The 26,447-nt window shown below is 39.5% G+C and overlaps 4 protein-coding genes and 1 pseudogene across 5 annotated transcripts in view; 1 reads left to right on the top strand and 4 right to left on the bottom strand.

Moving 5' to 3' along the window:
* Positions 1-26,447, bottom strand: part of LOC146473810 (hemicentin-2-like) — a 163,549-nt gene that overhangs the window by 14,526 nt on the left and 122,576 nt on the right. The gene's annotated exons all lie outside the window — the stretch shown is intronic.
* Positions 1-26,447, top strand: part of LOC146473814 (uncharacterized) — a 60,730-nt gene that overhangs the window by 3,172 nt on the left and 31,111 nt on the right. The window lies entirely within an intron of this gene.
* The window catches only part of LOC146473815 (uncharacterized), a 68,277-nt pseudogene that overhangs the window by 14,526 nt on the left and 27,304 nt on the right, over positions 1-26,447 (bottom strand). The window lies entirely within an intron of this gene.
* LOC146473817 (uncharacterized) overlaps positions 8,903-26,447 on the bottom strand; it is a 20,276-nt gene continuing 2,731 nt past the window's right edge. Inside the window, exons 2-5 of the mRNA XM_085117872.1 lie at positions 19,709-20,344; positions 17,744-18,289; positions 10,821-11,134; positions 8,903-9,123 (exon numbers count right to left, since the gene is read on the bottom strand). Of these exons, the coding sequence (XP_084973998.1) occupies positions 8,983-9,123; positions 10,821-11,134; positions 17,744-18,289; positions 19,709-20,344 (1,637 nt within the window). The 3' untranslated portion in view covers positions 8,903-8,982. The remainder of the gene's footprint in view (positions 9,124-10,820; positions 11,135-17,743; positions 18,290-19,708; positions 20,345-26,447) is intronic.
* Positions 26,399-26,447, bottom strand: part of LOC146473818 (uncharacterized) — a 2,067-nt gene continuing 2,018 nt past the window's right edge. Inside the window, exon 1 of the mRNA XM_085117914.1 lies at positions 26,399-26,447. This exon is cut by the window's right edge and continues 2,018 nt beyond it. The gene's annotated coding sequence lies outside the window, so the exon portion shown is untranslated.

Genomic DNA, 26,447 nt, shown 5'->3' with positions numbered 1-26,447 from the left:
CGAACGCATCCTGCGGAGTGTCTAATCTACCGAGGGGGACCCTAGTCAGCGTACAACTGTACGTTGAGTGGAGGAGGAGGCCTCCCCACTCCCGCTCCCCCCAGTAGTTTAGACACTCTCCCCAGGTTGTGCCCGCCGTTACAAACCAAGATGGCGGGAGTACGATAGAAGCAAACGAGTCTCGAAAATCCCACGGAAAAATAGGGGACAGCCGAACAGTTTATGTTTTTAGTGACGTCTGACGGGAGCATCTCGACAACAAAAGATATGGCAAGAAAAAATATTTCGATCAGTATGTTTCTGCGTTATTTGGTCCTATCCATTCAAAAGATTCACAATTCTTCACTAACCCGTTAACACGAGAAAGTTTTAGTAACCAGTCGGGCAAGGCGAGTCATACATAGAATCATGGCCATTAAAGGACTATGTCAGCTGGGACACATGCGCAGTAGAGTCCGGTTGAGGCTAGTTTGCATTCAACTCGTCGCGGTTTTATTTATTTATTTATTATATTTTTTTTGCTTTTCCGCCATTGCAAAAGCTTTTAAAAACATCGCGAATAGCTTCTGTAATTACTAAAGAACGTTTGTAAATAAAAATTCTTCTAATTTTCCTAAGATGAACGAGATTCAAACAGATCAAAAGAGCTTCCTGAACTCTCGGACGGTATTTGAAAAAGTTGGGCCAACGATTTGAAAGAGCGTATGCGCCTGGGGTGGCATAGTCCTTTAACCCTCTACCCCATGATATCAAAGAACAAAATCTCCTGTCTTGCACCGATGCGTTTCTTATAAAGGTGCTGGGGAGAAGTTATTAAGAGCGCCTTTTTTTCATGACCGAGTGAGTGGTGGCACAGAGTTCAAAAATTGACTACCCTCATATTTTGCTCAGAAATACTCTATGATGAGTTAATTTTGGTTTGTTAAACAAGACACTCTTTTTGATATAAAATTCTTAAAACAAATGGACAGGAAGGCCAAAGAGAACGAGAGAGGATTAAGGAAGAAAGATCCACCGACCGACAGACAAGCAGCCCGAACGATAGGAAGAAATTTAAAAAAGAAAGAAAGAAAACGAACAAGCAAACAAAGAAAGAAATGAAGGAAAGAAACAAATGTAAAATTTATTTAGAAGAAGGAAAATAGTAATAAAATAATGAGAAGGGAAAAGCGGGAGGGCTCAACAGAAAAGAAAACCAAATTTGATAAGGTGAACTAATTCTAATGATAATGGACATCGCGTCATTCAAAAGTTTTTAAGCAAACAGATGATCGCGCAGCCACGTTGTCCTTCCGGTTAACACATATGAAAAGAATATCAACTGCTCTTTTCAGAGGTTAGCTGGGAGACAGTGCTCCCAAGATGAACGAAGTCGAGCAAAAGAAAAAAGTGCCCTTATCCTCCCGTTGTTTTCATGTGGAGAAATGTGCCATTGTTAGGCTAACCTTCAGGAGACAGGCATATTGCGGGATAAAGCAGAATAATAGGCAGTGGCCAAGAAGAGAACGTTTTGAGTAGCAATCGAAAAACTCAGAAAGGGTTTCTTTTTCTATATCTTCTTTTTTTCTTAACACCACTTACACTACCCGTGTTACCCTATCCGCCTCGAATAGCTTTCGCTAAACACGGGTAGTGTACATCTGAATAATATAAAAGATGATTTTAATAAATGATTGATTTATTTGAGCGTAGCTTAAACAACGCGCGAACTTTCTTATCATAAAGAAATTACTGAAGTAATTGTCACAGCCTTTAAATGCAGTTCTCTTTTGTTGTTTTAGTCTTGTCGATAAAGGCAGGCAAGGCCGGGCTATAAGCTGGACAGGGTGTGGCCATTTGACACCAGTGCCAGTACCATTCTGTCCACTGCCCGTGCACGATGTACAAAGAATCTGCTTGTAAAAAATTTGTACTAAAAAATCCCATCCTAAAAGATAAAAAGCTGGTAACAGATTTAGTACCATGTCAACCAGGGGATTTTAAGCTTGAAGTCCGTATACGCAGACAAACTGCCGCGGAATAAAATTATAACTTGGTTGTTAGTTTTGTTGGGTGTCCTGCGCGCTCGGCCTCATTGCGTGACAAACATGATCGTCTCATTCTACAGAAGATTCCGCTTGTGTGCGTCTTCGGGCTGCAAAATTTCTTCATCTGCGACTATAGATAATTGAATCATCGTTCTTAATCGTACAATTGAGTTACTTCATTTGCTGTAGCTGTGTGGAGACTCAAATATGGTTGAATCTGTCTGGAACTGTAATGTTTCATGCAGGAGTCATACGTATGGTTGTTGATTGTGTGCTTTGGTATGGTCGAAGGGAAGATAACAATTTTGAAGAGAGAGTGGCAATGAAAAGCAATCTACAGCCACAAGTATTGCAAGGTAAACTTGTAATGTTACCTTTCTAATCAAATACGGTGCTACGCACTAAGATTTGCTTGGAATATTGGCTTCGATAACAGAGACTCTAATTCGATTATTTGTGTTTGTGATTTTCTCGACATAGAGCGTGCTTTTTCCGTTCAGAAGTTAAGAGCCCCAGACTAATTTTTGTATCCTTGAAAAGAAGACCATTTCTACTAATCACAACCGTAATCTCAAGCGCTTCTGAGTTATACCGCATGGGAAAAATGTTTATTGCAAAACTGCTCCAAAATGAGATTTTTACTCAATGAAATATTGGTGATTTTCAAACTCGTGCCGTGCATTCCCCTTTAAGTAAACAATCCTGGTTTTAGACTTAAATCATTTGCCAGTGTCTCTTACACAAATATACCAATTCGAAAAAACCGTGCTTCCTTTTGCGCTTTTCACGAGCGAAGTTCTTGTGTTGTTACTCGGCGCACTAATTTCCGCCATTTTATGACGGTCGGCGCCCGTTACAGTTTTTGAGAATTTTCTTGAAAAGACAACCAGCTTTGAACAAAAAAATATATCACGTTTGTTGGCTTATCATAGGGTATCTCTGAGCGAAATATAAAGATTCTGAATTTTTGAAGCATGTGCCACATTTTACTGAATTCACGCGGTCTTCAGGGACAGTCTCTCTTAAAATATCAAGAAAGTTCACCTTGGGCGATCATATTTCTAATTCTCATTACCTCAGGGGTTGGATAAGCATTCATATTACAAGGAGAAATTTGATGTTGATCACCGTTAGGGCTTTAAGGGTTAATGATTTATGGTGCGCCTACGCTATGGGTTATTTCATTAAAAAAATCATTTTGTTTTTTTTTTTTTTTTGCTAATCATCTTACAGCAGTAATGGTTTCTTTCACAGGTCGCGTTTTTACAAGAAACTGTTCGGCGCGAGTGCCACGAACGGCTGGAGCTGACCGATGCTCTGGGTGAAGCGCGGACTCAACTCTTAACGCTTCAATGTGCTTCCGGTGCCTCGCTTTCACGAGGTGGTAGTCTCAACTCGCCAAGTTCTGGTAGCATTAACCGGGGAAGTGCAAAGGGACTGCCCGCCAATGGACTTAGCAACAGTTCTGGGTCCCAGGCTACTTCTTGCTCGGTTGGCTTTGACGGGGGCGTGGGTCATAGGCCTTGGTCGGGTGCACGTGATGATGATGATAGCAGTTGATAGATGATGATAGCAGTTTATTGTGAAAATACGCTTAGCTTTTGTGAGACCAGCAAGCTAGGCTCACCAGCTAGTTTACAGGTATTTCACACTAAAAGATTAAAATAACTAATACAAATTAAAAAACATCAAATGGCATACTAGGTAAAATTTAAATTTCTAATACAAATTAATCATCATACGTAAAACAAAAATTTACAATAAAGAAATAAATGGATATAAAAAACTACAATAATTCGTATCGGTGAAAAGCTCACTCGATCATAGTAGACCTGCCAGATCTAGTGTTCTGATACTGTTTTTAAAAGCCTTGTAAGTAGTCACTGTTCTGCTTGAGTCAGGTAATGAGTTCCAGAGTTTTGGTGCCGTAAACCTCCACGATTTAAGGCCATAAGTTGTAGTGCTGGCCTTTGGTCGCTTTAAAATGTCACTTCCTCTTAGATTGTATTTATTATTTCTAAGACCGATCAGTTCTTTTATGCTTTTTGGTGCATGTTCATTATTAATTGCATTAAAAACTGTGCAAACTATTTTTGCGAGGCGTTGATTCTCAAGTGATGGTAAACCTATTTTGTTGAGTAGTTCGGAGTAGGGCCTTTGTTTTTCGTTAAAGACAAAACGGAGGGCACGCTCATTAACTTTTTCTAGCTTAGCAATGGCACTATTGTTGCTGAAATGCCATGTCTCTGAGCAGTAGTTAAAATGAGGGATGATAAATGCGAGGTAAAGACACTTTCTTGTTTCGAATGGAAGAATCTTTTTCATTCGCTTAAGTACAGCAATCTGCTGGGAGACTTTTCGGTATATTTTGCCTATGTGCTTCTCAAATTTCATTTTGTCATCTACTGTAACTCCGAGCATTTCAAGATCTTCAGTAATTGGAATAGCAATGTCTTCGCAATGGAACTGCGGCCTAACCTGGGTCTTTCCCATTACTATTGCTTGGTACTTGGAAGTGTTTCTCCTCATGCCGTTTTGCTCATACCATTGATCGACATGGGCAAGATCTGCATTAATCACTTCTTCAACTTTCTCTGGTGTACTGGCGGCGAAAAATATTTGCGTGTCGTCTGCGTACGCAGATAGTCTGCTCTGTTTGACAGCGTAGACAAGATCGTTCATGAATATATTGAAAAATAGTGGGCCCAGTACGCTGCCTTGTGGGACCCCCACTGAGATTTCTTCCCAGTTTGAAAACTGATCTCCTAATCTGACCCGCTGACGCCGATTTGCAAGGTAGTCATGAACTAGATCGGTAGCTTTGCCGTCAGTTCCATAGGACTTGAGCTTGGCCACCAGCAGTTCGTGTGGCAAGGTATCGAATGCCTTGGAAAGATCCATCGACACGATTTCAATGATATTATGTTGGTCCAATTCCTTTCTCCACTGTTCTGTGAGGCTAAGTAAAGCAGTATCCGTTCCGTGATGTTTCCTATATGCGAATACGTGTTTGTGAAATATATCTTCAAAGTAGGGGCTAATTCTTGTATGAACTAGCGTTTCAAAAACTTTTGACAATGAAGGCAAGATAGTGATCGGTCTGTAATTGGATTTAGTCAAAGAGCAGTCTTTCTTGAAGACAGGTGTAACTTCTCCGAGTTTCCATTGTTGAGGTATCCTGGATTTGTTTAGGATGTAATTAAAAAGTTCGCTGAAAGGGTGGCATAGAACTTCAGCAGATGCTTTAATTGCTATTGGTGGAATTTGATCGCAGCCCGTTGCTTTGTTTGTTTTGATCTTCATCATAGCCTCTTTTACTTCGGTGGAATTTGTTTTCTTTAAGGACAATGGAGGTTTAGCTGGTAAGTTTTGTTGTATGCGAGAAAGGTCAGCAATGTGACTATAATTCGGAGTTGGTTTTGCTTGACCGGTTTCTTCGCGTGCGGCGCTTGTAAAGAAATTGTTCAGAGTTTCTGCCACCTCTTGAGGGTCCCTGATAATCATATCATTGTCTTTGAGAACAATACGACTGTCATTTGTACTCTTGCGTGAATTCAAATAAGGTTTGATAGTGCTCCAAAATTTTCTTTGATTACCGCCTCTATCTTCGCAGACTTTTCTAAAGTGTTCTTGTACCGCTTTTCTCCTCATGCTGACAACTCTGTTCCTAGCCTGACCATAGTTTTCCCAATCAGTCTGGTGTCTAGTTTTATGAAAAGTTTTTTTAAAACGATCACGCTTTCTCATAGCGTGTCGAATTTCTGTGGTTATAAATTTGGATCCAATTGATTGGCGCATATTTACTTTCCTAATAGGGGCGTGATCGTCAAGCACTTGGTTGAAGAGTTTCTCCCAGCACCAATATACATCATCCGGATCTTCGAAGACATAGGCAGCACAGAAAGGCACTCTACTGAGGTCGTCCAGAAATGCTGTTTGATCAAATTTTTTTAGCGATCTCTTGAAAATACTTTCCGATCTAGGTCGCAATAGTTTCGTGTTTAGCACGGTATAAACAAGACAATGGTCACTCAGACCGGTCTCGATAGTCCCAGATTCTCTCATGAAGGCAGGAACATTAGTAAGGATAACATCCAAACAGGTCGATTTGTTCTCTGATATTCTTGTAGGTTTATTTATCAGAGGATCTAGATCATAAACGTCGCAGATATCCAGAAGGCATTTACCTTGCTTATTATTATGCAGAGGATGAAGTATGTCACAATTTAGATCCCCGATGCAAATAATGTTGTCACTCAAAAGAGTAGCTTGGTCCAGCGCTGTAAACAGATCTTTCGTGAAAGTTTCGTTGTCAACTGAAGGTGGTTTGTAAGCGCTGAGTAGTGCAAACTGTCTTTGACCAATACGTAGATCGAATAGTAGGGCTTCTAGATGAGTGCATGCGACTTTCCTAGTTGTTGCAATAATGTTATCACTAATGAAAACAGCAATCCCGCCCCCACCTTTCACTCTATCGCGTCGAAATAGTTTGAAACCTTCGACGTGAAATTGCGAGTTAGGGAATGTCCTATCAATCTTCGTTTCTTGAATTGAAAGAATGTCGAAAGCTTTCTGATCCAGCCATTCCTTGATCTCTTCAAATTTATTTGGCAAGCTGTTGATGTTCAAGTTTACTGGGAGGTCATCTCTTACAGGGAGCGTGGACGATAGTCGGCAGAGAATAGCTGCTGCTGTTCGAAGATCTGGTTCAAAGAGTCAATTGGGTGGAAATTTCAGTAGCTGACAAAGTTCATAAACTTTCATGTCCACCGATCCGGAGACAAGTCCAGCCGCGCCGCGATATATCGCCTGATGCCACGCTACGTTAGGTGATACAAGTCATTGAGGAAGAGCGGGGAAGTTCTCAGCATTACCGAAACTTGAATGAATAGCGACTGTTTTTGCAAAGAGAGCATGCAGTTCTGTTTCGCAGAAGCTAGAAATCTGGCGCGGAGACACTCGCGCTCGCTCGTTCCACGCGCGCACTCCTGAGGCCCATAAAGTGTGTATCTCTCCCAACGCTTACCACGCAGGCTGACACGAACGGGGCAGGAAGAATTTGCATGATTCGCAGTAGAATCAAATCAAATATTCTTCATGAAAAGCAGACTGATTTAGGTTCAGATTTAGCAAAAGCCATTTTTATTGTGTTTCATATTGAAGAACACAACTACCCAGAAATACTTGTTGTATACAGTCGAACCTCCCGTAAGCGACCACCCATAATGTCAAGGATATGTGGTCGCTTACGGGAGGTGGTCGCTTACCAGAGGTCAGACCACAAAGGGGGGGGGGGGGGGGGGGAGTCTAAATTCCGGGTAATTTACATGATGGTAATTGCAGACTCCTAACGGCTTTTGCCCTTGCTTATCGAAACCTCAAGTAAAAGCTTTTCTTTAGACTGCCTGATTTAGGACCAAACAGTAAACGGCATTTTTGCAATGTTACATTTCAAGCGTAACACATCAACAACTTTGGCGTTTGTTTGTTTGTTACATAATCCAGTTGACGTTCTTTAACGCCACAATTTTTCTGTTGAATAATACAAGGTTGAGAGAGTCATCACCGGTCGTGCATGTACATGTATGCTATTTACCAGATAAGAGAGCTTTTTTCCTATAAGGGATTCAACCTGATTAACGTTTATTTCAGTGTACCATAGTGTATGTATATGTTAACATTTGTTTCAATGTCGGGAGACACTTCCGGTAGCTCCGGCTGTGGGATTTTTAGTAATACGGCATCCGCTGTAATGATGGGTGCTAATATGTTACAGTCAATTTCCACTTGTGAGAGAAACAGCAGATTGTGCCGTGTCAAGTGGTCGCCTACGGGAGGTTAAAAACAATGGAAAATTTTAAACAATCATCTCTAAAGCGGTCGCTTACGGGAGGTGGTCGCTTACGAGAGGTGGTCGCCTACAAGAGGTTCCATCTATAGTGATTTGACTTGAAAACGTTTGGTATTTTGGAAAAGTGGTCGCTTATGAGAGGTGGTCGCTTACGAGAGGTGGTCGCAAAGGGAGGTTCGACTGTATATAAAAATAAAAATATAATCGGACTTTTTTTTTGAGTCTCAAAAGTACCTAATACCTAGTGCTAATCGGGGCCACTCTTCAAATCTAATTTGAAGTAGCAAATGCCACAGGGAATGCGAGCGTTTTACAGTCATATTAAAATCCTGCAGATTTGTAACCCTCTCGGAAAAATCAACAGTTTGCTAGTAAATTTTCAATAAGAATACGGAAAAGGCGAAAGATAAATTTTAATATATTAAAACAAAAATTGCAAATAAGAGGCCGCTTTTTATACAACTATAAAACCAATAGCTTAAATTCGTACATTAAGAACTCTTCAACCTTTCACATCCCTTACCAAGCGTTCTTTCCTCTGATGAAGAGAGGCCTCGCTCATAACGACTTCTAAACAATATAGGATGATCAGGAAGGCCAGGGGGGATCTTATTTTACCTAGCCTGTTTTCATTCTGGTCATATTAACACAAATAATATGTAGGTTTTTCGTTCCTTGCAAGCTAGACTCTGTCCATGATTGCAGTCCAATTAGAGTGAAAGTAATATATCTAACACGGGGAAGAACGGTTCATCCAATTTCCAAACACTGAGATCCAGAAGTAAGTTAAAAAAGCGGCAGCCGAGTTTTTACCAGCAACTTCAAGGTGTCTTGAGATCGGACGAAACACTCTTTGGCATAGCTCCTCAAATCATTAATTATTCTTGGAGAAGTTTAAAAAAAAGCTAAAAGGTTCACATTTCTACACCTTACTTCAAGGAAATGACGAGTCTTTCAAATATTGCGGAGCGCTTGCCCTGTGGACAATTTGTCAAGTAATACTTCAGAACTGATTTGAAGCCACATTATTAGTACCTTCATTTTCTATACTTGTCCTGACTAACGTAAAATCCTTTCACCGATAACAAACGCGATAAAAAATGGTTATTTTGACACAAATATTTCAACGCTCAAACAAGGCCACCAATTGTATGTCACAGGATAGAATCGGACAAATCTGGCTTTCACGTGACTGCTGAGGGAATTTTTCACAATGCTCCTTGAATCTTTGTTTCCTTGGAACACCTAAAGAGAACAGAAAAAAACAGGTAGATCAATAGAATAAACAGAGCTACAAGAAAAAGAATGTGAAAAAGTGTTATCTCAAGAACTTTTTAGATGCATGCGAAAGTATGGAATGGCTGCAAATCATACGAAGAATTCGTGATGACCTCTATGATGCCAATGCAGTGCTCTAATAACTGGGAGCTGGACATATTGTGAGTTCGTAATATACCCGTGAAGGATGAATAAATAAATGTAAATGTATAAAACATAATAATAATAATAATGATAATAATAATAATAATAATAATAATAATAATAATAATAATAATAATAATAATAATAATAATAATAATAATAATAATAATAGGGAATGTCATTGACATTACATGGGAAACTGCGCAAGCCAGAATTTAAGTAGTGACTTTTTTTTGTCAGTCTGAACTAGTGAATGATTGGAAACACTGTGATTGAGCATTTATTTAGAATATGTTTATTATGAGGGTATATATATTTTTATTACATCAGTGGAAATTTTTCTTTTATCTTCTGAACCAAACCCATATGAATTAGCTTTTATATATGAGATGTTGATATTTTACAATTTTATGACAGCAAACTGTAAAATCACTCAGGTTTTAATAGAATTCAAACTGTATCTAGTAGATTTTATTCTTGTAAATAATAGAGTTATTTCATTATTGTTATTTTATTAGAAAAAATAATAGAGAATAATAATAATAATAATAATAATAATAACAATAATAATAATAATAATAATAATAATAATAATAATAGTAATAATAATAATAATAACAACCTGTAACAGATATTAACGGAGCACTGTGGCGATTTGCAAACTTTATCAGATCTCGGTGTTAACTCTTCAGCTGTTTATTCGCCCGATAACCGTTTGTTTTGTTTCCTTTTTTTTCTTTTTAGTCCTTGCTCTTGTTTATGCATACAAATGGAAACAATTCCTGTTTTAATTCACTTCCTGGTAATTATTGTGTACTATCCTAAGTGGCAACGCACCCCGATTAGGTTAAGCCAGTTGAGGGTTGTAGTACATTCATTTTACATGCAGTGTTGTTTCATATGCATACAACACTGGAATGGAAAGTTCTTTGACGTAAGTTGTTTCTGCTCTTAACTGTAATCAAGTCATTTCTAACAGACGCCGTTTCGTTGTATCTGAGAACGTTATCCGAATGATTAATAGTAATAATAATTAAGCTCGAAAGTCAACCAGATATAAATTTTCTGAAACATTTAGAGTTTCTTTCGACAGATGATATAATAAATGGGAAGTCAACTTAACGTGTTGAAAACATTCATTGATGAGATTGATGTATGAAATATTATTAATATGGTTTGCGATGTGAATTTTAATTCTTTTTTTAGCTAGAATTTAGTTAGGTGTCCATTATTAGTAGAGGGGACTTCTCCCCTCAGCTACATTTCTTGACACTTTAATAAAGTTATTATTATTATTATTATTATTATTATTGCTATTATTATTATTGTTATTGTTATTGTTATTGTTATTGTTATTGTTATTGTTATTGTTATTATTATTATTATTATTATTATTATTATCAAAAATATTGGCTTCTAAGTAATACATATCAACCCAGGAGAACGCTTTTGGATTTTCTATTTCGTTGTTTCTTGGAGTAAAAGGTCAAGTAAGATTGAATTTAAGCTAACTTATTCACCTTTACAGCATTGTCTTCCATGTAGTAGTTAAACGTTGTTCCATCCAACGAAACTTTTAACTTGAAGCTGGTGATCCAAGTATGCGCCGTTCCTCCTTGTGTTCCCACTGCACAAACAATGCGCACTGCACCCATATCAACTTGAAGGTAATCTGTTCTGTCATTATTAGTCTTTGGACACCATGCTTTTTGATTTCCCCTCTTTCCATTCAGTCGGCCGTAGTATGGCCGATAATCATAAAGATGGATTGTGCTTGCTGTAATTCTGTCATCCGGTATCGTGTTGATGTCCGCGACGCCCACAGGCTGACATGCTGAAAAACAAAACTGACAATAATCTGCAGTCTACTTTGAACATAATTTGTTATAACATTCTGTAAAAAGGAGACGATAAATCCCAGCTGATTATAACAAATATGGATTGCTTTTAAGGCTGTACTTTGATTTTTGCGAGTTTTAATTTTGCTCTTTTGTGCATACGTTCAAAAATGCAATCATTTTTTTTTCAGTGTCTTATTTCTAGTAGTTGATACATTTATCTATACTTATCTCACAGTTTGCTTAACTTTATGGCTTACATTTATATTTTTAACTGTTATAACCACATGTAGTCCAAGCTCGAAATATGAGCGCTAGTTACGTAACGGTTGAAAAATAAAAGGATTTGTATGGGAGAAAAACGGTTTATTTTAGAGGCTAAAAATAGGAACGAATTTTTAAATAAAAATCACCCACCTTACTTCCCTTGTGTATTTCTTGCCTCTGATGTGGTTTTTAGGGTGATTTAGCGCGATTCCAGTGAGTTTTAGTTCCATCGCTCTCTCTCTAGGATATATATAGAGAGAGAGCGATGGAACTAAAACTCACTGGAATCGCGCTTAATCACCCTAAAAACCACATCAGAGGCAAGAAATACACAAGAGAAGTAAGGTGGGTGATTTTTATTTAAAAATTCGTTCATATTTTTAGCCTCTAAAATAAACCGTTTTTCTCCCATACAAATCCTTATATTTTTCAACCGTTGCGTAACTAGCGTTCATATTTCGAGCTTGGGCTACCTGTGTCATAACTCATTTAAAAAGGCGTATTTATAAGAAGCTTACACTTACAATCGTATAGATTCGCTCCTCTTTGGTAACAAGAGAGAATTTGGTTGCGAAGGACAAAATCTAGAAACAGTGGCTGACTTTGGAAAAAAAGGCGCAGCCTGGGGCGAGGATGGGCGCGCCTATATGCGTACAACAATGGGATCATTTGGAAGGTCAGCGGCTTTTAGTGGACACGCTAGCGGTACGCAACATTACCAGGTGTGCAATTTCCTTCCTGTTTAAAAAAGATAAATATTTTTTTAAAGTATAAACTTCAAAAAACAAAGTTTGCGGGGTTGTATTTCCCTATTATAGATTGTATGTGAAGCAGGTATATTTATATACCTGTTTCCAAAAAAAAAAAAAACCCTGATATTTATTAATAAATATCAGTTTTCAATGTCAAGGCTTTAGTTCTTAATGGGAATGGAAGGCATTATCTTCCATCATCTATCATTAGATTAATTCTTCACCTACGTTTGAAGTGTCCGCACGATGCAGCTACTAGTTTGTTTTTACAAGCCTGTTGTCGTAGTTGGTATCTGCCTAATCTTGGTTCTATGGCACATAACTCCAACTCTAATGACCTCAATCACCTCACAGGTCCCCCACGGTTCAGTGGTAGAGCTTTGCAACCAATAATCTGTAAGATCATGGGTTCATTTCTTTTTGGGAACACAGGATGTTTGAATTACCCTATTACCTAAAGGTCATTCTGTACAGTTGACATGGACGCTCGCTTGACTCAGTGTGTAGCGATTTGTGCACAATTCCAACTTTCCCTTTGTTGAACGCATGTTAACTCTCGCCCCAGTGTCCAGACCCGACGTACTTTCGACGCACTGTATCTCATGTAAAAACACCACGAAATGTCGCTACCGGTGATATGTTACTCCACAACACGTGATGTGTTTGTAAAGCCAGTTTGATGAGCACTTTGTTAAAGAAAAATGAATAAGATGTCATGTGGATAAAAGAATACCCTGAAGGGCCGGAACTGTAGGAACCTCAATTAGATACTGTAGAATTGTGAAATCATCTTTAATCAAGTAATCATACGTCTTATATACATGATCGGATGTGACGTCATCCAACTATTCCTATGGATATCAAATCACTACATCGCCCCCCCCCCCCCCCTTTTTTTTTTTTAAGAAAAACTGAAAAACAAAACTATAGTCATAACTGTTTTCGCCTGTCTAAGCGTCTGATTGGAACATGGACACGTGTTACAAGTCATAACCATATCTCATGATCGGTCGTCGAATTCGCTCGGATTTTCTCGTTTGCCTTTTCTCTTGTTCGGATTCCGCCTGTAAGTCACCGCATTCATCATCACTGTCCTCCCTGTCTACTTTTTTGAAATGGGAGATATTCCGAGTAACTGTTCGGCCATTGGTCGCTTCGGCGGTGACCATGTTGTATTTTCTTGTGGTAACTGTGAGTGGTTCCGGGTCGAACCGGGGCGTGAGTTTGTTTTTCTTCTGTTGTAGACAAATGACAGTGTCACCCTCTTGTATGGCTGATTCTTGCACTCGGTGTTGCTTGTCGTAGTAGTCTTGGTTTTTTTGTCTCGCGGTTCGAATGTTCTCCTTTGCAATTGCGTGTTTGTTGAGAGCTTTCCTGTGCTCTAATTCAGGTAACTGCCCCCTAATTGTTCGATTGAACAGTAGAACACATGATGCGACTTTTGTTGTGGCATGTGGAGTAGACCTGTAACTCAGAAGAAATCGTTGGAGTTCTTGTTTCCATTTTTTCCCTTCGATTTGTGCAGTTTTCATCAGCTTACCGAGTGGTTTCATGAAGCTCTCTGCATTAGCGTTTCCTAGGGGCCAGTGTGGGGTGCTTGTTTGCCATTCAATGCCAAGGACGTTCATATATCTTTCGTATTCATGTCCGTTAAACAGAGGTCCATTATCGGTTTTGAGTTTCTTTGGTAGGCCGTGGGTTGCGAAGATCTTGTCAAGTTTCGGTATGCACGCTCTTGCCTCAATAGAATTGACTATTTCGACCTCTGGGAACTTTGAGTACGTGTCTATCACGACAAGTAGGTATTCTCCAGTTTGGGGTATAGGACCGTAGAAATCTATTGCAACGCTTTCCCATGTAGTGTCCGAAGTGGGTGTGAGCTCCATTGGTTGAGGAGCGCTGCTTGGTCCCACTGCCTGACAGGCGACGCATTTGTCAATCATTTCGTGTACCCGTTTATCCATGTTTGGGTACCAGATCTTTTCACGCAACAGACTTTTGGTTTTCTCAAGGCCTTGATGACCAAGGTGTCCGAGTGCGGTTGCTCTTTCTTGCAATTCTGCTGGGATTACTAATCGCGTACCTTTCAGGAGTATGTCCTCTGATTTGTTGAGCGTTAGTTCGTCAACACATTGTTTATATGGTTTGAGTTCGGGATCTTGATCATCCCATCTTCCACTTTGCATGCTTTGTTTTACTCTAGTCAGAACGGGATCCCGAGCGGTTGCCTCTTTGACCTCTTCAATTGTCATGTGCTTGGGGATCGCGTGATTAATGATGAAGTTGACATGTTCTTCTGCTATCTGCTCTTCGTCCGGAGTCGTTTGCGTTGTCGAAGTTGGGTGTCTGCTTAAGTAATCGGCCTCATTCAATAGCCCTTTCTGGTAGATTACTCTAAAGTTGTATAGTTGAAGCCTCAGCATCCACCGCTGTATGCGGGCAGGAGGGTTTGACCGTGGGTTGTTGAAGATGGCCTCCAAGGCTCGGTGGTCTGTTATGACGTCAAACTCTGATCCCAGTAGGAACATGCGGAAGTGCTCAATGCCCCAAACCAAGGCAAGTCCTTCAATATCAGTTTGGGAGTACCTCTTCTCCACAGAGCTTAGGGCTCGACTGGCGTAGGAGATTATTTTGTACGGCTGACCTTGTTGGTCCCTCTGTGCCAAAATAGCGCTCACCCCATGAGGCGAACCATCGACGATTACAAGGCTTCGTTTGTTAGTGTCATAGTAAGCCATAACTGGTGTTTGGGTAAGCTTTTTCTTCAGCTGCTCAAAAGCTTTCTGCTGTGGAACCTTCCACTCGAAGGTAGAGTTCTTTTTCGTTAGGTCTCGAAGTGGCGCGGTAATTGTTGCATAGTTCGGAATGTATTCATGACAGGTGTTTGCCATTCCAAGAAAACTGCCAACCTCACTTGAATTTGTGGGACGGGCTACATTGACCAGTTTACTGATTCGTTCCGGATTTGGCTTGGTGCCTTCAGCAGTAAATATCAGCTCATAGAATTTAATTTCTTTCTGAAGGAAACAGCACTTTTCTCCTTTGAAGATTGAGCGTTTTTAGACGTTTTAGGCAGTTTTCAAGTGCCTCATCATGCTCTTTCTTTGTTTTGCCATGGATAATTATGTCATCAGCAATTTTTTTCACGCCTCGAATGTCTCGGAGATTTTTCTCTAAGACATTTTGAAAAATTTCTGCAGCGCTGCAAGTTCCGTAGTTCAAGCGTTTGTATCTGAACAACCCTTCATGCGTAGAAAATGTTGTAATGAAGCGACTTTCCGGCTCCAATTCAAGTTGGTGATAAGCTTGTTTTAAGTCGAGCTTTGAGAAGAATTTTGATCCGTTGACCTCTGCCTTGAAATCCTGTAAGGTTGGCATGACATGTCGTTCCCGTTCAATGGCCTGGTTTGCTTCTCGCATGTCAACGCATACGCGAGTCCCCCCGTCTTTTTTTGGCGTGCATACGATCGGAGAGATCCACGGAGTTGGTTGATTTACTACTTCTTCGATGATGTCTTGTTCTAGCAGTTTTTGTAGTTCCTGTGACACCTCCTTTCTCATATGGTACGGGATTCTGCGTTGGGGTTGAATAACTGGCTTGGCATCATCTCGTATGTGCAGTCCAATTTGTTGATTGTTCAATTTTCCTTGTCCGTCAAAGACTGTGCTGTATTTGTTTAGGATCTCTTGAATATGGGGGTCACTTGACGTGGCGGCACTTTGTGTCTCACCCTTGATGGGTGTCTGTGTCATGTCTGAAGATGGCGGTGCACTTTCATCTTTCATCAAGTCGTCGCTGGGCATGTTATCTTTAGTAATTGCTGGGATGCTTGACACAGTGTTAATGAGTTTAATTAACTCTAAATCTTGAGCCGTCTAAGCGCTCAACAAATTGCCGCCCATGCCCTCAACAACATATAATTGTGTAACCGTGTAACGCTTCTTGGATTCAAGTGTCGCTTGAAACTGACCTTTCAAAGGGAGAGGCGTTCTCGACCCATAAGTATAAATCTTTGTTGAACTCTTCCGTAGGGGTACATTTCCTTTCAAGCGATCATACGTTGCAGAATCAATTAAGTCAACGGTGGCGCCAGTATCAACAAGAAACGAGACGTCATTTTTGTTCATTTTAACCGTTGTTTTGAGGGTCGGTATCTTATCCTGGCGTATCGTGTAAGCATAATTCTCATCGGAGCTACTGTCGTCGAAACTAGATTTCGGTTCGGCCTCTTGAACAGCCCGGGCCTGCTGCAGGTTCTGTTGGAATTTCTTGTCTTGGGGGTGCGCGTATCTTGCTCGCACACGAGGTTGTTCAGGTCTTTGTTTCGCGGGGAGTGTCTTATCTTTACGACACACCCTGGCAAAATGGCCTTCAGTTCCACAATTCGCGCAGACCGAATTCAATGCCGGGCACGGCCGACGTTCGTGTGGAAACTCAAAGCCACATCGAAAACATTTTCGTTGGTTTGTGGCGACTGCATTTACTGACGGACGATGAAATTGTCCTTCCATTTCACTAGCTTGTACCGCGCTAGTTTGTGCTTTCCGACCATCAACGAGTATGTCCTTTAGCGAATAGCCTGGATCCCGGAGAGCTCGTTTGCGTATTCGGGTGGACGTTCCGTTGCACACAATTTGCATTTTGATTTCAAAATCAATGTCCGTCAAAAAATTCACAGTATTTTGCTAATCGCCGGAGGCGCGTGTGAAATTTGTCCATTGACTAAGTAGATTGTTGGGTCGCTTGGCGAAACAAATACACTTGATAAATTCGGTTCTTGTCTGGTTCGAAATAATGCGTCAAGGCATCAACTGCTTTTTGAAAATTCTTGGCCTCTCCTGTGTCTGGTAGCGTCTTAAAAATTTCATATACCTCAGGGCCAGCTTGGTAGAGAAGTAATGCACGTTTTTGAGTAGCATCTGCTATGTTAGCAGCGACAAGGTAGGTATTAAAGCGGTCCAGCCATTGTGTCCATCGTGCGCTTCTATTTGTTGAATCACTACGTGGTTCAAACGCAGGCATCGGCTGAATGTTCATAGCCATTGTGAATCTTGAAGTGTCCCGTCCAAACTTGGTTACGAGCGATAAAAGTCCCTATCGTTGAAGTTTGACCCTCGTCGCCATTGTAGAATTGTGAAATCATCTTTAATCAAGTAATCATACGTCTTATATACATGATCAGATGTGACGTCATCCAACTATTCCAATGGATATCAAATCACTACGTCTACGACGATGATGTCAACGAAAACGGCATTTAAAAATTTCTCGATGATTTATACTCATTTAGTTTGTGGAATTCGGCCAAACTATACAGGAGTTAACGTTTTAGGGGCGTCTTTAAAGTTCAGAAAGAGAACGTAGAATTAATCATCATGCGTTCACGTTCTCCATAAAACCTTAAATGTGGTCATTTCACGTCGTTGTTTGCGAGGACGACAAAGAAATGAACGGAAGTGTCTAACGCACGCGCAAAGCCAGTGTTCTGTTAATTAAAACTATTGTTTTCTGACGTTCTTGTTGCCGTCGTCTCCGTTACTGCTTAATTAAGGTCCCTAACATCCTAGAAATGAATTCTTCCTTACCTTTTGTTACAGTCAATCGCATAACAGAAAAAGCCTTAAAGAACTCCTTCGATGAAGCAACACAAGTGTATATCCCCGAATCCTCTTCTACAGGATTCCAAATTTTTAGTGTTCCATCCACACCAGCTTCTGATCTCCTAACAGGCAACTCTCCGCTTTCCTTCGTCCACGTGACTTTTGGCTGTGGGTCCCCTGTAGCCTGACAGCGGACTGTAACATTCTGCATTCTTTCCACGCTGAGCCGTGAGGGCGGTCGGACTGTGAACTGGGGAACAGCCACAACATTGAGCTGAGTAACGGCCGAATCTTCTCCTAAATGATTTGTCGCTTTGCATTTGTACGAACCCGAATCTTTCCTCTGGGCATTTATTACTGACAGCTGTCCATCTTTAACCCTCAGAGCACTCGTTTGCGCAAGGTTGCCGTTCACTTTAGCCCACGTGATCACTGCTGGAGGAAAACTGGTCACGTGGCATACTGGCAGGGCCACGTTTTCGCCCCTTTCAACGTAAAATGGACCAAACGACAGAGAAACCTTAGGTTTACCTGCATTAAAGGAAAGAAAAAAAAAAGGATGTTCAGAAGGATGAAGTGCACTTCAAATCATGAGCATATGGTAAAAAAAAAATGGTTTCCGACAGAAGTGGCTCTCGCCATTGATGCTAGTATTGGAAGCCTGGTGATAAGTTATGTAATCTACCTAGGTTTATATACGACAGGCGCCAGGATGCCGCTTCCTTCGTTCTGGGGGCTGATAAAACACGCTTTTTAAATTCTTTTTGAGTCATAGTAGTATCTGAGGGAAAGTTTACCAAAAGCACATGGTAAATGACTTCAATAGCCACGAATCACCTGGAGGATCAGTGGGTAAAGCATCCTAACGTCGATCGCAAGGTCATATGTCCATTATGTCGAGTCAGGGCTTGTTTAATGGAGAAAATTTGTCCCAAGGAGTTGGATTTATTTAATTTGTTTTTCTTTTTGTATGTTTTTTTTCACTCTTCTTGCTACATACTGAATGTTCTATATATAATTTCTTTTTTCATTGACATGTTTCTTTCTTGATCAAAGAAGGGCCATTGCAGTTATTTACGCAACTTAAACGTACAGTTGCGAAAAGAAAGCCCGAAAGAAAAAACATTGAGGCTTCGGAACGAGATTCAAACCCATGACTTCTACGTTGCCGGTACAGTGCTCTACCAACTGAATTATTCAAGACAACTAGGAACTGCTCATCTTGTGAATTCGTAATATACCCATGAAGGATGAATAAATGAATACGAATATATGAAACATGTATTTGACCCGCGGGTAAAAGATTATTAGAAGAAAGACCCTCGCAGTTATACTTACGCAACTTAAGCAGTTGAGAACAGAAAGCCAAAAAGAAATTCCACGGGTATTTTTACGTTTTTCCCAAATTGCGCGACGAAGGTAGTTCGGATAACTTTGAAAATGAAAGACACAAATAATCCATTGATGTTACTTGTAAGACTCGGTGGAAATTTCAGCTGTAGCACTTGAATTTCATGACCCACTTTTTTCCACAAACAACCCGGTTATCGGCAGCTTAATAGTCAAACTCCTAAACCTGAAGTGGTGTATCTGCTAATCAGAATCAAGAATTTTACCGGGCGCTTGACCAATCAGGAGTGAGTAATTTCGCCTTGATAAAACGAAAATTAAGAAAAACAATGCCTTCTGTGTTGACCAATCAGCATTTAGTAATTATTCTCTCTGTGTTGAAAAAGGTGAATATTAGCAGAATCATTGCAGAACTAGATAAAAAAAGGTATTTCTTTTTTTTTATTATAATGAACCAACCAAAACATTTCCTTACGCAACCAAAAGTTGCAGAGTTATATATATAATGCTTACTTTGTACAACAAGACTGACAACCTTTTCTTTCCTTCCCAGTACCTTTCTGCGAAATTTGTACAGTTAATTTAATACAGAAAACCTACTTTGTACAACAAGACTGGTGACCTCTTCTTTCCTTCCCAGAATATTTCGCGCCACGCACTTGTATTTCCCAGCATCCTCAAGTCGCGCGTCATTAATTTGCATCAGTCCTTCTGCAGTCACCTTAGTTCTGTTGGTTGGTAACACTCCATTCTCTCGGGACCAGGTGATTTGTGGAGCGGGATTTCCCGAGGCAGAGCACAGTAACGAAGCTGTGGTGCTTTCATTCACAGTCAACTGAGAAGAGGACATTGTTATTTTTGGTGCTGAAATAGATTCTCCTGGTTCACCTTTCATTCCTGGAATACCAGGTGCTCCAGTATCTCCTTTAATTCCTTTTTCTCCTCCTATTCCTGGTGGACCCATAATTCCTTGTTTTCCGCTTCTCCCAGGTGTTCCCATCATCCCTTGTGATCCTTTCCTCCCTCTCCTCCCTGGTGGTCCCGGTCGTCCTCGTGGACAAACGTTTCCACTGCTATGGCAAATCTTTTTGAAGCTTGTGATGACATCCTCCAAAACTTCTTTTAGGTTTGATGACTTATTAAAATGCTTGCTGTTTGCAATACTCCTTGTAGACCTTTTCAGTTTCACTCCGATGGCAACTTCCCTCTTTACGTCATCTAAGACTTGAGATTTGTCTATTTGTAAGGGAATCAAAGATAACAGAGGCATAAACAAAAGGACAGTATAGTAGAACCAGCCGCCACTAAGCTATACTCCTGACACAGTTATTCAAAGGCCATATAATGTTATCCCGTGGATAAGTCACTATCCGGCAGTTTCAATCTGTGCAAAGATTTCGTGTACAAGCGAATATGAACACTCTAAGCACAGCCTAGTTTGGGAGGTGTACGAAAACCTTGCACAACATTTAACGTGAAGTATATTTTAAACCCTGCAGAGTGTCTTATCCGCCGTATACAGAGAAAAATAGACAAAAAGCTTCCATAAATGAAAAATGTCTTCAGATAAGCCTTTATTTATGCCTGAAAAGCAAACGCATACAATTTTCACTGAGAGGCGAATTTTTTTTGCCAGTGAGGAGCACGTTTTACAAAAGTCTCGCGAAAAACTGTGGGAATACCAAAAAAAAAGTTAATCAGATTTTTTTTTTCAGTACAAATTTACAAAACTTTAAAATTCTGCGGATTCCTAGAAGCGCACAAATATTTCGATTTTCGCATGTGTCGCCCCATGTAACGGAATCCACAGAGGTATTGGATTCCGGATTTCATCCCTCTGGATTCCGGATCCCAACCCTCTGGATTCACTGGATTCCGGATTCCAACCCTCCGGATTCCGGATTCCAATAATTCGGAATCCAGATTACGGCGTCCTTGGTTCTACTCGTATTTTCAGCTCTAGTGTAATATTTTAAACAAAACACATACCTTTATCCCATATTGTAGTTGAACAATAAGTCATGATTCCGTTGGGAAAAAAACACCGATACCCTCTCATAGAACAAAACATTTTGAAAACGTCATTCTGGCAATTCCTATATACCATTTACATGATCAACAAATATCGAACAACGTCACATGTATTATTCTGGCAATTCTTATATACCATTTAAATGATCAAAAAATATCGAGCAACGTCACATGTAGTATTTAGTGGCAATTCCTATACCGTTTACATGCAGATCAACAAATACCGAACAACAAATATTGACGGCTAATGTTCAAACTTAGTTACAATATATAACGTAACTTTCTGCATAAATCAGTGGCATCAATGGAAAGTTTAAATGATGCACAAGCTATAAATCTAAACGTTCGTTCCCTTAGTTTATTAGGAAAATGACTTTCCCTTAGAAATTAATGCACGTCACAAAAATGAGAAAGCTTTTGTCATTTGATTCTTAGGAAGTGCGTTAACTAAATTTAAAAAGTTCTACTCATCGTCCACTTGAGCGTTACAGTAGAGATCATGATGAGCGGCGCTTTTTGAAAGGGTTTTGCTTTTGAGACTTTCATTAAACATGGTTGCGAATGGTTGCTTATTATATTAAAGCCTGGTTCGTTCCACTAGCGAAATATGCACAAGTATATGCATAACATCGCTATGTCATTGTCAAAGCGGGCATATAAGCATAAGTGTAAAAGCTTATAAAAATCCAAAATTTCCCTTTTTTATGCTTCCTATTATGATTATGTTCCTCTTATGCTAGGGAAAACAACATATGCAAAGCATAACCAGAAAGGACTATTACTCGACACATCTAATAATATAACAATCCTTCTTGGTCTCTTTCGCGCAAGCCGTCACATGCATTTATTAAAAGGTGGCTGTTCAAAGCATCATGCTTAACTATAAGTGTGTATTTTGGGCCTGTTTTCACTGACTTAAAATCGTATGCTTTCGCTTCCGCTTATGTCCCTAGTCAAAAGTCACAAAACTAGGCATAAGGAGGGCGCTTTACCTCTTCCATCCCATGCATGAGACTTGTATAACTGTCGCTACCAAAGTGGGCTATTAGTAGAGGGTTTTTACCCTCGGCTACACTCCTCCCGACACATTTATAAAGTTCATTAGCTCATTCATTCATTCATTCATTCATTCATTCATTCATTCATTCATTCATTCATTCATTCATTCATTCATTCATTCATTCATTCATTCATTCATTCATTCATTCATTCATTCATTCATTCATTCATTCATTCATTCATTCATTCATTCATTCATTCATTCATTCATTCATTCATTCATCCTGGTTGTCACTTTATAATACACCACTCTCTCCCCCTCCCCTTCCCTTCTCTCTCCTCACCTTCATTATATAATTATCATGTTCAAAATGTGTCGAAATGTGTTACTGCCAGATACTTGGAACCACTTGTCAATACTTGGAAACGCAGTATGTTTTCCAGCATTTGATAAGAGAGTAAAATGCAATTATTTGACCCGTCTAAGACTATAAAAAGGGTAATTGTAGACAATGTTGCGTCGAATTATTAAATTTAGATTATTCGTGATTATTAAGTTATCGAAAGTTAGCTATCATGACTCTATCATGGCTAACTGCTCTAACTGAACTCTGAGCTAGAATTAACAGTTTACATTCAATTATTTCTTTGCGTCGAAACGTTTACTCGTAAAGAGTCAAAATGGTGTTTTATTCTACTAGTAATTCAAACAAAGCACCGTACATACTTGTTCTTTAACCATCAGTTTTACTTGAGTTTTACCGACCATTGTTTTTCTGAGCATGTCAAAGACCTTAGATCGCTTAGCGCTTTGAGGTTTTGGACTCTTACTAAAGAAAACATCGAGAAAAACTAGAAAACGAAAAGCCCATAAAAATGAAATAGTTTTTCATTAATCTGCCTTTTCGACGATTCACTTTTCTGATTTAAAGTCGTAATATCAACGGATCAAAATGAAAAATGGAGCCCCAAAACTACAGAAAACTGTTCCGGCCTAGAGTTTTTCTAAAAGTCAACAAAGTTTCTTGAAGTATCAACAAGTCATTCAAGCTTCTGAAGTTTCATTTTACTTCTAATTTCGGCTTCAACTACTTTTTGCTCTGTTCTAATAAATACTCTCAATTATCAGACTCGAGATCGATCGAGAAGTCACTTTAATTTCGATTTGAGGACGGATTTTCTTTCCGGATTCTTTTTGTCTTCACTTATCTAAACTTCTGTAAACTTACCTGTCTTCCTTTGATTTGTGCTTTCCCATAACCGAAGTGAAGTTAAAAACCACCGTGATTCAACTTGATACACTTCAAAAAAACTTTTTTTTTTTTTTCACTTCAAAAAAACTTCCGATGCAAGCACTCGAAAGCGTCAATGAGCGAATATTCGAGCATTTTTTTTTGTCGCATATGCTTTGAAGCTGACGTCATGAGGAAAATATCCTCCCCCCGGGGAGGGGTGTGTCCTACGTGGACAAGTTCGAACACGTGTTTCGAGTGTCGCAAGTGTAGAAGAGTCAGAGGTGGACCGCTAAAAGGTGACTGGGTAGAAAAATAGAAGAATCTACCAAAACAATTCGACACAAATGGATTCCGACACAAGTAGATTCCGGATTCCAAAACTTTAGTGGATTCCGGATTCCAGCTCACTGGATTCCGGATTCCAACATAAAAAATGTCCTGGATTCCGGATTCCAACGTGAAAATTTCTGTGGATTCCGGATTCCGGATTCCGTTACATGGGGCGACATGTGTCCTCGAAGCCCAACTTCGTCGCTGTGAACTCTCGGTTTTCCATTGTTTAAGCCTTCTAGTCTTATTAGAAGTTCTTCTTTCCATTTACCATTTCATAAAGTTTTGCTTCATTTAACTCAAACTACAGTCGATCGAAGCTCTAAACTGAAAATGAACAAATCCATTTTCAAAATAGGCTAATAAACAACCGTCCATCAAAGCAAAGGATAGAAGGCCATTTGATAACCTGTGTTTTGATTCGCTCGAAAAAGTATCCGCTTAGTTATTGGCTAGTTAATTGAGCTAAGAGCTCTAATTTGTTTTCCTTGCTTCTTAGTCATAATCGACAATAACAAACAACAACAAAAGCAAAATACTAAAAATGTTTTCTCTTTTGTTTCCAGCTCGTTTGGTATCCAGCTTTCAAAGATATATTTGTAAAAGTTGCTGAATATCGATTGGTCTGTTCGGATGCTTTTTTGCAGACGAACTTTAGAATAAATGTATTTGTATTCACCGAATTTACTAGTTGTTGTTGGTTTTAAGAAAAAAGTAGCTGACTTTTTTTCCGTTTGTAACGACATATTTGCTCCTTCGAAAACGAAAGGGATTAGTTTCCTCGTGTTAGCAGAGTTTTGAGCTGACAATCTGCCGAAGAAAACTGAGTTAGTTTTCCAGATAAATCCAAATTTCTTGGGCAATTAAGGCCATCTGAAAAGATGTCCCCTCAAACAAACTGTTGGGTTTACTAAATGGATGTAACCTAGCCGGGAAATGAGTTCCGTGTACTTCGCTTGAGCATAAAGCCCGCGACACACCTGACGATTTTATACGCCGATCACGGCGAATTAAAGGGGGACAAGAACATAGCTTTCTTAACATTTAAATGGAATTTACAGTGGCAGATACATCCATCTGAAGTAGATACAAGTTAAAATGCGCCTTTTAACATGTTAATATAACAATAAAAAAAATTAAAAATAATTTGAGCAAAATGCTTCCCCGTCTCTGCTCCCCCCTACCCCCCTCATTGGGGTAGAGTTACTGGGCGCAGAGTCTCTGCAGAGTCCCACCCTCACCGGTCCACCCGCCGAGGGAGCTCCGAAAACCTAATGATGCTGAAAACATTATATATAGGACGCGACAGCGTCTTTCCCTCCCATGTGGGACACATTTTCTTAGACGTGCACGAGGCACGGCCTCGTTTTCGTGCGAAGCTTGTTTTCGTCCTATAACGTCATAAAATCACTTTTTTCGTTCACAACCCTGACAGAAGTCTTGAACGCGTGGATTTCTTGACATCTTTTAGGTTGATGTCGATTACATCAAGGATTTTCTTGAAAATGTTCGTCTTAAGGTGGGGGTTCACCTGAAAGCCGTTTTCACGCCGATTAAAATCGGTCAAATGGAAATATCTTGTTTGCATTTCAAGCAATGCAAAAACCCTCCATTCATAACACAAATCAATGATTTGGGGTGTCTTATGAATTTTTGGGTGATTTTTAGGTATATTTGGTTGGAAATAATTTTTCTTGAAAGCTTGGTAAAATTAAAAGAAATAAGAAATGTTGAAGATTTAGTGAAGTTTTAAAATTAGAATTTGTAGTTAATAGTTAATAGACGGATACCAAGTTAGTCCACTAGCAACCTGGGGTGCTCTTGCGTGGTTATCGACTATCTGTTAGTGTTCCAAAAATCATTTTCTTTCTTCTATCCATTCTTAAAACCTCTTCAAATTTCACTCAAATTCAGGTAGAGCCCCACCTTAAAAAGTCATGTGATAAAAGCGCCCAACGTGATTGGTTGACCTTTCTGGCGATCCGCAGCGATGAATGTAGAAAATCGCGGGAACGGGCACACTTGGCGAATGCCGGTTAATTTTATCACCGATAACTGACATGCCAGATGTCAGCGATTTTATACGCCGATCTCCGCGATCAGCGAAAATCGCAATTGCCGGACCGAGCGATTTTCGCCGATCGCCGCGATCGGCAATTAATCGCCAGGTGTGTCGCCGGCTTAATGAGGAAACTGACCTCGAATTTCCTGTCCCTTTCCTTTCAACACAAATTTAACGTACGCTGTTAGTACGTTGCATGTAATGAAAATGACCATCAAACCTGGCATGACTGTTTTTTTTCTAATTTAAAATAAGAGAGAATTCAGTGTTTACCATTTTAGGTGACCATTACTTAGTAACTTCACGCAACGTGAAACATAATTGTTATAAATTTGCAATGAACTCATACACAAAATGCGAAAATAATAATAATAATAATAATAATAATAATAATAATAATAATAATAATAATACGTATAAGATTGACTTTTGTTATTAAATTTAGCAGAAAAACTAACGCGGAGAGATTTCGACGTTTCGATGACATCCTGTCATCATTATCAAGAAAATAATGATGACAGGATGTCATCGAAACGTCGAAATCTCTCCGCGTTAGTTTTTCTGCTAAATAATAATAATAATAATAATAATAATAATAATAATAATCATAATCATAATAATAATAGTAATAAGTATAGGTAATCACATGATTTCGAGTGCAATTTGGGATAAATCAGCACGA

The sequence above is a fragment of the Pavona decussata genome, unplaced genomic scaffold (assembly GCF_977016875.1).
Source record: "Pavona decussata unplaced genomic scaffold, jaPavDecu1.1 SCAFFOLD_92, whole genome shotgun sequence".
NCBI lineage: Eukaryota > Metazoa > Cnidaria > Anthozoa > Scleractinia > Agariciidae > Pavona > Pavona decussata.
Note: the sequence above shows the minus strand (reverse complement) of the source record. Positions and strands in the feature narration are given on the sequence as shown.